Raw genomic sequence first — 12,716 nt, forward strand, 5'->3', positions numbered from 1 at the left:
AGCCAAAATCATCTCCAAACCAGTCAAGAAACATTGCACTTTACACTTTGAAAAAAGATATTATATGTTACACACGCTGAATTTATTCCACGTGTTTATCGAAGAACTATATCGTGTAGGGGGAGGTTTGGTGCTCGCGCATCGCTAGGAGTCAGGACTCGATGCGTGATGGTGAGGGTTAGGGAAAAATGGGGGTGACGTTGCGAGTCGAAGTTGGCCGAACACAGCCGAAGCGAATCGAGAGTGTCGAGTGGTGTGGGGCGTGCATTTATTAGTCGCACGCCGGTCGTTGAATGGAGCGGGTGTGGAGACGTGTACAAGGTGCCGGGCGTCGCGGTGCCACAGCTCGCTGTGGTTGCCCTGTGCAGCCTTGTCAGCTGCACGTGGACCAACGCGCGAAACGAGGAGGCGGTCGAAAATCTCGCGGTGGACCGCAAACGATCGTGTGCGGTTGTCAAGTGCAGCCATGTCCGGTACATCCGGTACTGATTAGGGTTCGTCGTACCCGACCCGCGGTTGGCAACTGTGACTGTCCACCGGAATCGCAACCTTGTCCGCATGTACCACGTACATCGGCTGTTCGACGTATTCGAAGGTAAATAAACATCTGTCATTGCCTGTTTTTCTCGATAACCTCCGAAATTTGTCGTTCCTTCTTTTTCCGTTACCGTCCAATATTTGGCGCGACAGTGTATGTTGTGTACACGTTGCGAACCATTATGAATTAAAGGGGTGCAAGGGACGAAGGTCAAAGTAACCGTGTGCTGATCGTATTTGCGAATCCGTAAACGAGGCTCGTTGCGGCGCGAATATGGTGAAGTTGACATCCTTTTGTAGAGTCAGGGTAATGTGTCTACTTAGTCCTATTTTCTTTGAGTAGTTCGCAATCGAATCGTCTTATCTTGTTGATAAAATGTTTCTTAAGTTTGATGAAAAGAATTTCCAAAGTTTGATGAAAATACGAAGGAATGGTTATTTGATATATATAATTTTTCGTCCCAATTCTATTGTTAGACTAAAGTTTTTCTTAAAATATTTCCTCAACATAAAAGGTTGAAATGAAGGCGAAATTACAATACAAAATTTCGAAGACTATGGTAAGGTTAACAATGGGAAGGTTACCAAGGAGATTCCGCGATGCATCGTAGTAAAGTAGAGGGGGAGAGGTTTGACTAGTCGAATCACCATCATGTGATTTTATTATACCAAATAAATGTAAGGTTATGGACTGATCGAATGGCTACTTCGAGGAAGAAATACATAAACCGAACGTTATTGCATTGTAGGTTCGTATTCTACAGGTTGCTCAAGAAGTGCATAATAGTTTCAATCTCGTATTTCTCTATTTATTTCGAAACAGGATCGGTAATATTATATTAGAAGGAACTTTTGTCAGAAACTTTTTGCTAAAAGACAGATACAAGATAATTTTATTGGATAGTAATAGAATTTTTGATACATTAAATATATCATATAGATTAATAATAAGATTTATTAGAGTAATATTATAACGATAATTGAAATACATATATGCTATCTGCCTATAATTAATAACTAATATTTGTGTCAAGCATTGGAAAATAGAATGCACATTTATTCGCAAATTAAAATGAATAAATTATTAAGATGTGGATATTTTATTTCGTAAAATAAACACTGTCACTGTGCTACGTCTAAATGTACATGTCGTATTCATAACATTTACTTTTATTTCTTTGACTCTCTGTAATATGATTGTATGGAAACATCGTTGATGTCGACAATGTTTATTTTATAGCATAGTTGTCAGGATACGTTTCAACTACATGATATTCGAGTTAGTAATTACATAGGTATTTTTATTTTCGTGTTAGAACCATTAAAGTGAAAAATCGATGAGCAAAAGCGTGCTTTTTTATGAGCCAAGAAAGTGAAATGCATTAATGATCTAAAATTTGCTTTGCTTTTATCAATGTCAAATATGATTGAATCATTTTAGCAATAAAGTTTTAATAATACGTTTTACGTTGAAACCAATCAACATTGGTCTTACGAACGTAATTTTGTATAGCTTCCATCGTATTTCTTAATTAGTTTTCAAGGTAAATATTTTATTAATTTAACTTCTGGTTTATACGAGGAAGTCTTTAATAAGTGATACTTACCACCAATTTATCAGAATATCGTTTGTAAATTGTTAATAAATCGTTTGTGAAGTTTGAAATTTAAAGTCTTAAAAAGAACACTAGGTTTACTTGTGATTTAATTTTTTTATATATCGCTTTGAATAATTTTGCTTGTGCATGGTCTTTAAATATTGCACGTTTCAGCGTGTCATTTTGGTTTATTATGATCCTGTCTAAAAATGAAAGATCACAGCTTATCATATTGTTTGCGGATTATCCTTCACAATTTCTTTTTTCCCTTTGTTCCTCAAAATTACTCGTAAACCATTTGAAGAGAAATTTCATATATTTTAGTTTAATGAATCTCATTTTCTTTTAACAAATTAATAATATTACATTTCTATCGTAAGGACTATCAACGTAATAATAATTTTCAATACAACCAAGTATTATAACAATAAAATATAAGATACAAATATAAATTGGATAAATACAATCTCCTTCTGAAAATCGTTTAAACATGTACGTACATAGTTTTCAGCATAGCCACGGGCATGTAATTAAGCAAGTTGTAATGAGGTACAAATGTAGTTTCATAGTTTCCAATGTAAGATTTATCAACGTTGTGCGAACTGCTTTATCCAGACCTACTAACTCTATCCAATTAACAATAACTTTATTCATTTAACACGATATTTCTAACTTTTCTCGAGTGCCAGAGAAACGAAAAGCAAATTAACAAACTTATTCCATTATTTTCTTCGTTTTTCATATTATTTAATTTATCAAAATAAATCATATACGAACAAATACTGTTTCCGTTTAAGCGAAGGATATTTATATTTATATTTATTTATATCTTTATAGCAAAAGTTGTATCGAACACGGGAAGACGACTTTAAATTCGACCAGAAGCAGATAACACTCGATCAAATCGGTCTACGTCGCAATAGATATCATCAGGATCTGGCAGAGCATAGCTGTGATTACAGGCAAAGCCAATAGCATTTGGTAGGACTTATCTAGGGTAGTATGAATCGACTGGACATGACAGAAAGCATTAAAAGCCAACAGGATTCAGCAGGATATAATATATCTTGGTACAATATGATTCGAACGTTGTAAAAATAGCCGAAACATCGGTAGAATTTAGTCAAAGTCGAGTAAGAAAAGTTAAAGTCAGTTAAATTCAAAGAAATCTGTAGGAATGCTGATCGTACAGTTCAATAATAATAAATGGCGCCACGTTCATGCGTAGGGTCATATAAAGATCAATATATAGGTCACGGTGTCAATGGCATTTACCTCCATTCTGTGAAGGTGGAATTTGATTCATAGAATTTGATTTTGATCGTAAATAACCGAATTGTATAATAACTACGCTTCCGTATTGAAGAGTGTAAGATGAGATGAGAAAGATCATGAAAGAGTTTTGGATTTAATACAAGTAATTTTCACATTTATAGATGCGATCTATATACTAGTCTTGTTTTGAGTTAGAGCTTTCATAAAACTCTATTTTAATAGTTTATACAGCATACCATAAGAGCATTTCTATTGGAAGTTATACCTCTTTAACCTGTTCTGGCGGTGTACCAGAATATTGCTGATATCAGGATTTAATGTCCTTGAAGATGGTACGCTGTTCTCTAATATTGGAGCCTTGTCGCTTCACATAGTCGCGAGAAATTCACAAGATCCAAGTTTCACCGTTTATAGTTTGCAATCTGTTTTACTAAATGTTAATTACTCAGAATATTGATTTTCTTCTTAAAAACTTCATTGGTATCTTCGTATCTCAGAATCTCCAAAGATTAATTTTATCTTTTCTCGAAATCAACGTCCTTTGTAAACTTTCCAAAATCCTTCAACAACAGCGTGTACGAGGACAACAAAACGTTATTAGTTACCTCACAAAACAGGCCAAGAACAAGCATGTAAAATGATTTAATAATATATATAAATCATTTTTTTAAGACCCAAAAAAGTTCAAAAATATAAACAATGCACTCATGAAAATAAAAGTAACCATTTTAGTACCAAAAAACCATATTTTTCCATATTTTTGCATCGTTCTTCCCCATCATACGAGAGGCGGCAGAACTTTCTTGATTACCCGATATACATTTTTGCATATCGTGTCCATTCTGTATATTTTAACGCTTTAAATGCATAAACATTGCGTCCATCAATTCCAACCTCTTTCAGCGTAAAATATTCTTGTCTAATTCGATATCACATTCGTTGCATGTTGCACAGATGCGACTGTCCAGAACGACCTTGTCGACACTCAGCAGGAAATGGTGGTACGCGGCACCGACTGCCAGTTCAATCCTCTTCACCCACTTTTTCTCAAGCGAGCCAGCCAAACCAACAGCAGCAACAGCAACAGCAGCAGCAGCCGTGCGAGTGCGCCGAAAGAATAAACTGCACTCACACAGGCGGCGGCGAGTGCGAGTGCGGCGAGGAAGCAAAGCCATGCTCGCACACAGTCAGGCAACGCCGGTCGCGTCGCACGTGCGATTGCAGTGGAAGTGGCACGCAACCGTGCAGCCATAAGCCACAGCACGAGGGACGGATAAAGCGTGTTAAGTGCCGCGTGAGGCGCGCCGGTTGCGCCATGGCCAGGTGTACCGCGGAACTCGCGATGCTGCACCTGCATTGGGGTCTCGCTACCGAATGTGCGCCCTGCAGGCCGCGTGCACTCACGCGACGGCTCTGCAGGAGGCAGCAAAGCGACAACGAACTCTACAGAAGCAACAGCTTCAAGTTTGAGCGGTTCGAGAGGAGCAAGGACGAGTGCGCGACTCCGTTGCGGAAACAGGTGAGTCTGCTTTACGATTCCCTTAAGTCTGGAACTAATATATCAAATATATACCTTTGAGGTACGAGTAAGATACAAAATTTTATTTCAATCGTTTCGGAGTTAATCCTTGACTGGCGGAAATTATAAATCAGCTTTATCATGAGCGAAGAATATTTATTTTATAGCAATAAATAAGTAAACGAAGGGAAACTATTTTCATTCCTGCGTGGTAATAAAATTTGCTTAAAAGTAACGTTGCTCGTGTAGTTTGATAAGATAATTAAGGGTGAATAAATTTATATTTATGAAGAAATCAATGTTATCTTTTAGAGAGATAGAAATATGATTGATTATTTTTATCGTACAGCGTTGATTGTTATAATTTTCGTATATTTACGTAGATACACATTAGAAATTGTTTACAGTTAGTTCTAGCGTTAATGAGTTTGTGAATTTTCACTTGCTGCATGAATTATTTTCATTAGTTGGTGGGATATGAAGTTTAAATGACCCACGTTGGCGTTCTTAGGATGACGACGTTATAGTTATTGTTAGATAATAGTTAGAATATTGATCTTTTTTCGAATTAGTTTAATGTTTGTGATAATAGAATCACAGATATTTCTCTGTGTGACTTCTTTTGATAATAGAAGTTTGAAGTATTATTTCATTTTATTTAGGCGTTATATTGGAGAAAAAACGTGGAGCAAGTTTCGTGCTTTCTCAGAATGCGCTTGGATATGCATAACGAAACTGTTATTTTAAATGGTTGCTACGGTTTGAAGTATTTTTTAAACGAGAGGGAGCGACGTTAACTCACTCCAATTATTCGTATGTTTTATTCTTCAACGCGGAAATGCTTTCTTGCATTTATAATGAACGCAATAGCGTAATTTTTTTGTTTCCAGATACGTGGAATTGAAATGTAGTTGTTTGAATGTGCATAATAGATATCCATTGTTATTCACGGAACACGAGCTATTATAGTATCACGGTAAATGTCTATGCTTTTGTTCGTATCGAACTTTTAACTTCGTGTTGATTAAATCGTTAAAACAATTACGCATTGATCAAAAAATTCTATAATATGCGATACTTTATTTCGAATCTTCAATATTCATTACAAGCCCGAACGAATGTTTCAAATACGATCACGTTAATTATCGTTAAAGTTTAACGAGCCAATTTAGAAGTATCGTATTGAAGCTGCATCGTATGTTTGCGAATCGTGATACCAGGCCAAACAACTGAAATCTTTGTTAACCGAAGTAGCTTTATTAAATGAAAACCCGGACCAGTTCACTTGCATGAGAGCTCTGCAGAAGGCAGTAGAGCGACAACGAGTTCTACTTTGGGAACAGCTTTAAGTTTGAGCGCTTTGAATGCAGCAGGGATTGCTATGGTATTTCACTTAGCGTATAGACGAGTCCTCGCGGTATACGCTTCGTTGCCAATGGTAGTATATTATTTTTTATTTGCGTATTACTGCGTTCTATTCGTATATAATAAGGAAAATAGGACACAGAAAATCTATCAGAATTATTATATATATACTTTTCTTTGTAAGTATTAAGATACACTAGTATTAAGTTAAAAGTAGGTAACTATTAGGATATACTATGGAAAAAAAATGATTAATTGATCAGAGCTTTTCATTCGTGGAAAATTACGATCCAACATAGTACTTATTCATTGAAGTTGTTTGCAAGAATCGCATTAACGTAGTAAATTGCAGTAATTATGTATCGGTTAATTATACGTTTATAGAATAGTCGGATATATATAAGGAAAGTAAATACCATTTTATTATATTAAATTAATGAGATTACTATTATGCGGGTAATATGGAATAACTCTTTAAAGTTTTAATAAATTCATAATGATTGTATCTTAATACTTGTCAACAGGTGTCATTATACATTACTACATATATTAAATATTATTGAAAAATTGCTTCTCCATGTTAATCAAATCGAATATCGAGATACAAGTTGTGTTACGCCGTTGCTTAAATCGGATTTTCGTCTATAAAAATTCTTTCGTCAGCAGTTTCAAGAGTTCAACCGGACGAAAGTATTCTACATTAAAGAAACTATTTTGCTTTTACTGTACAAAACGTGTCCTCAGGCGAATACGATGAAGATTGCACCTGCGACGCTATATATCGGATAAGACGCTTCTAGGGATTCTATCTCTGAAAAGAGAATTTAAATTGAAGCAAGATGGAGTTACATCAAGTTCGTGAATACGAAACAGTTGAAGCATGTCGCTTTTATGATATCCACCCAGCGGGAGGAAGGTTTCTTAAATGGATTTCACAGCGTGGTGATACCACGATGCCGAAATTTCCTGCAAGAGATGGATGCAGGTTACACGGTTACGTGGGCGGAAAACTTTTGCTACGTCATATTCGATATTGAATAACGAACAGAATCGAACGCTTTTGTAACGTGTACCTTCTTGCTCACATCGAGATATGAAATACTTTAATACGTTCGTTTCTATTGAGAATTAGAATCCAAAATCAATAGTACGATGCATTGAAATATATTTGAAGCAACTAATTAAGGTGTTAAAAATAATAATTTAAAGGGAAAGTTTCTATCCTATTAGTACTTATTTATGTATATGCTGTTATTTAGTAGAGTTCATATTAGATCTTGATTTATGTTTACCTGGAACTGCTGCAGTAGTATAACCGAATTTAATCCGACATTTAGTACCACTTAAATGAAGGATAGTTAAACGAAGTAATTTTTAATTAAGACCGTATAAGTATTATTTTCAACTATTTAAAAATCTATAGTTTTGACTTTTTTAAAAATATTTATTATTTATCTTTCGAAAGGTCACGAAGAGAATCTCTTGATAGTTTGAATTGCAACGGATCATGTACATAGAAGGAATTTTTATTTTAAAGTAAATATTGCTATATATGGAACGTTCGACATAAAGAAATTAAAACACCCTTTTTCACGGATGAAGGTATTCAAGTTTGAAAAATTGCTTAACAGCTATGGAGTATAGAGTATGGTAACACGATTGGCGTTCGCGAAAGTAGAGAATGGGAAAAAAGTGACAGGACGGATTATACGGTTATTGGAGAATCTTTGTTTTTTCATGTATTATATGTACCTACCTCGTTTTCACTGTTTTCTGTGGTTGGAATGTATGTTCTACCTGAACGCTGCCTTTATAACGGCTATTGGCAAAGTCGATATCACGTTATAGGCTTAAGGATTGTCACCTGAATCTCTGCTCGACCCTGTTGTTTTCATGGAAGATGCTTTTATAGAGTTAACTTAAATTTAATAGCATAATACTTTCAAATATCGTGTTTAATCCTTTGAAAATTTAGTACGAGAAAAATTCAGACAAATTGACAAAGATAGTACTAGAAATTTGATATTGTCGATATTATCATTAATACTACATAAAGCAATCGTTGATATAGGAAAAGTAAAAAGAACATATTTCTCATATTTGACGCCAAAAATGCAGAAAGTCTTCACCGTAAAAAAAATTATTTTCCAAGAGATTCATCAAAGCGAATGAGTTAAGTATTGAAATACTTATTTATGTACAAAATACATAGATCTCTTATTTATTTTAAAAAGTATCTTATTACGTATTTCATTGTGATTCCTATGAAATGAAAAGATTCGCGTTTGAATTAATCGGTTACTCATCTTATAAAGTACAGAGAAAACGCGTCTTTCTTTGCCGAGCATTTGCATCAAACTTGTACTCGTCGCCGGTGCGGATGGCACTCTTCTGTCTGTATGTACTACATATATATCGTTGAAGCTTTGCAACCAATTTCAATTTACTGGTAACTGCCGTTTGTGTGCGTTAATACACTCACAATAAAATTTTTATGCCTTGTGAATGACTACTTGAATATGAAGCACGTTTAACGAGACGATGCGGTCTCTGCTCACCCTGTTAATAATAACGAATAATTATTCGTGTACCCTTTATTTCTGGGTGGCAAAGTGCTCTTTTCAAATACCATTTAACTTTTCGTTGCAGAAAGTGCATCATGATTCTGAAACGAACCATTCAGCTGCAATGGTGTCAGGGGAAAAAGAGAATTTCCATTGATTTTCCATACAAAACTTTTGAAACGGTTAAATCAAAGACATTTATCGACTAATTCAATGTTTTTTACATAAAAATTTCGATGTGAAATTTCTCTTTTTTAGCAGCGAATATAATGCTCGGTTTGAAATGTACAATGCAATCAAGAAAATGCAGTATACTATATGATAGTTCTTTCTTTGTTTGTTGTTTCCAATAATTCGTCGCAATTTATATCTGGAATAAATTACTGGGAAGCTGGCATAATGAAATGCTATATCTGTTATTATTATATTATCGTAGGAAAATTAATTATACATCAGAAATAATTGTTAATACGTCAAAAGCATTATTTTCGCACAAGCTGATTAAGATGCATTTTTGTATCTTTATAAGCTTATGACATTGATAGAGATAGTTTCTATAAATTTAATATCGATTTTCTAAAAATTTCATTCGAACGGACAAATTCTGTTAATGTGTATACTTTGAACCGCAATCGTTTTGTTCTATTTAAGAATTCAGTTTCGCGAGTGAGCGAGTCCTTTCAATTTAATATTATAATGAAGGTATGAAAACGGGTGAAAAGAAACGAATGAAGTCAAAGAAATCGGCTATAATAAATTGTAGTCTACGCGTTTGCTTGTTTCATAAACCTAATTATTTTTGGTACAGCAACACGGATACGGTTTATGAGCTGTGGCTGAGAGAATGCGTCTCTTATGCATCTCACGCCATGTGTTCATACTAAATATAATGCTATAACGCTGTTCAAATTTATTCCTCCCTGTGTAGAGATTCGAATAACGCCCAGAGCTTTATTATAATTATTACATATGCGCGCATATTAGCGAAATTAATTATAGAAATCGATATTCGTTTCTTGATTTTTCTCTTAATATATAGAATGTCTCGTTTATAATGGACGCGTGAATTATTTTCTCTGGCAATTGAAAGTAAGAACAATGTTTAAATAATTGAAAAGTTCTTAAGTAAATTCTTAATAATCTTTCCCTATTTTAACTTCCAGAAATCAATTTAGTTATTTGATATATAAACATATTCGAATAAATATTAGGTCGTCCGAAAAGTTTCTTTCGTTTTATACGGAAATAATGGATGCACAATATTTTCTGTTTTATATTATTTTATCGAATTACATATGATGATGATTTTGTTCTACCAAAATAAAGATCACAACGTTCGGCAGATTAGGTTTCATGTTTGTATAAAGATGCGTTGTTATAAAAGACGTGTCTGTAAAAGAAAGACACTTTTCGGACAACCTTATATATTTTACTTATAATTATTACTAATGGACGATTTAACGAAAACGTAATACGATTTTATGGTATACTGAAGATTTCGTATTGATTTTATTGGAACGCCTAAGAATCACGTCTAAGGGTCAGTGTTCTGGTTTCGTCGTCGCGAAGAGAAGAGACGTGCGTCTTTTTATTTTCCCCTTTCAAGTTCGTTGTAATGTAATTGTATTCTTTTCTTTTGGAGACAAGCTCCAATTCGAGCAATCCTTTGTGTTGAAGCTCTGCTCTCGTAGTTTGACAACGAGTTTTCCCGGCAATTAAGTTGTGTAAAAGCGTACGCTTTAACCGACACTGTGCAGCGAATATTAGTTTTTTTTGCACTTTGGAAAAAACCGCTTGCAAACATTTCCTCGAAAGTTTTTGCGTGCATTGTCGTCGAAAAATTTCTTTTACTCCACAAAGAGCTATATATACAAAGAATACATATCTGTGTTCAGATTTGTAATATTTTCGTAACGTTTTCCCTTCTTTGCAATATTCTCAACAGGTATAATATTCTTTTTAATTTCCTTTTGCTATACTGTTTGTTTTATGATTGTCTCATAATTGGTTTTGTAATTTTATTGTAAATTAAAATTCGTTTTAATTTTATCGTATCGTGCAATTGTATAAAGAATAAATGGTTACGGAGTGCATGATGGATTATTGCAATCGGATCTGCAATTAATCGACGTACAAGCTGATCGAACGATTTTTCTTTGAAAGGGCGACCGGGGGGGAGGGGGGTGAAACCTGTTTCGCTGAAAACAAATGATGCCACTTTAATTTATTTGCCAAACAACGACAGTAATTTCATCGCAACGTTGTAACTAGATTATTTTCACGTTAGAGCCATGGCGTGGCAAGGTGCTTTCTGCTAGTTCAACTAACGACATGGATGCCCTATCTTAATTAATTACTGCGTGCAAGGAAGAACTTAATGAATTTCGTACAATGCTACGTCACGATAACGAAGCGCACACGTGAATTGTGTTTTACGTTGAAAAATGACGTTTAATGAGGCAAGTAATTAACACGAAAGGAATCCGACGCTATTAATTATTTGGTATCTAATTTAAAAATTGAAATTTATATACGTATATATACATATATTAAATATTATAATTGCAAAATAATTACACGAATTACATAATATTATTCTAGCAAGATTTTCATATATTTCCGTATATTTCTCGTTTACTCGCGAAACCTTATCACTGAATCAGAATTCTCCTATCTTTGTTAATCTTTCCATTTTAATGTTACTTTACGATTGAAAAGGGACAATTTAATATAAAGTAGCTACAAGTGAAAAGAATTCGTTAGGTCGAAAAATATAGTCGACTAAGTTTCGTAAAAGTTAAACGTATAACTTTTAAGACATATTAATGTTATAAGTTACGAAGAGAGAGGATAAATATATATTTTTTTATAACGTGGGATCATTTGGCAACGTACTGAGAAATGAAAAATATGACTTATCGCGCGCTTCCCTTATGCTCTTCATTTAGAAGATAGGCGAAAATAAATTTGTAGAACGATTACGCGATAGATCAAATAAAAGAGAGTATCAACGTCTGAATATTTCATACAGTTTGATCTGTTTGATTAATCCCTACGTTGGTTGGAAAATCGACTAAAAGAAGGTGGTTGAATTTGAGTTGGAGATAATGAAAAGTGGAAGAGAGATTTCTTCATTTTCACAAGGAAATCGATTCCTTGGGAACTGGCCCAGTTTCAGCCAATTACCGTCGTGTTCCTTTCTTTTCTCGGCACCCAGCAACTTTCTATGTGTTAAATAAGTAGTTTGAGAATACGTTCAACGAAACGCGAAACACCACGCCAACGAAATCTTCCGTATTGCCACGTCTAAGAATAGAAGACAGGAATGAAATTTCATTAGTAATGTAAATGCGGTTGAACGTACATCGTTGACTAGAATCTTCAAGAATAATCAATACATCTTGCTGCATATACATTTTTTAAGTTATTCTAATTGCATTCTTTGTCGCTCGCAACGTTTGTAAATGCTTCGGTTGCCACGATATTTCCTTGCGTACGTGCAACCTGCGAATTACTGTGTTTCCATACTCTTTGATACTTCGACGACACATTTTCTCACAGATGTTTGCGAATGTACCAATTGTACATATTTACCTTTTTATATAAAACTTGCTTCTCAGATCGCGCTGTTAGATCTTTTCTTCTCGTATTCACGGTATCTTAAAAAATATTGAGCTTGAACAAATGCCGAAAGAAACTTTAGATTGATTGAAGCCCTAATTTAAGTCATTTTAAATATTTACATAAACTAAATAGGAATAAAATGCATATGCAGTTATCGTATTGAAAGAACGAAGGAAACAATTCTCATAACTCGTAGTTATGATAATGGAAGCATTAACGTGGAAAAGTATTTCG

The 12,716-nt window shown here is 34.4% G+C and overlaps 1 protein-coding gene across 1 annotated transcript in view; it reads left to right on the forward strand.

Annotated features, from left to right (window-relative positions):
• Positions 1-276: 276 nt before the first annotated feature.
• LOC126878062 (uncharacterized) overlaps positions 277-12,716 on the forward strand; it is a 246,413-nt gene continuing 233,973 nt past the window's right edge. Inside the window, exons 1-2 of the mRNA XM_050640482.1 lie at positions 277-595; positions 4,365-4,929. Coding sequence (XP_050496439.1) covers positions 294-595; positions 4,365-4,929 — 867 coding nt within the window. The 5' untranslated portion in view covers positions 277-293. The remainder of the gene's footprint in view (positions 596-4,364; positions 4,930-12,716) is intronic.

This window comes from Bombus huntii, chromosome 2 (assembly GCF_024542735.1).
Source record: "Bombus huntii isolate Logan2020A chromosome 2, iyBomHunt1.1, whole genome shotgun sequence".
In the NCBI taxonomy this organism is placed as follows: Eukaryota; Metazoa; Arthropoda; class Insecta; order Hymenoptera; family Apidae; genus Bombus; species Bombus huntii.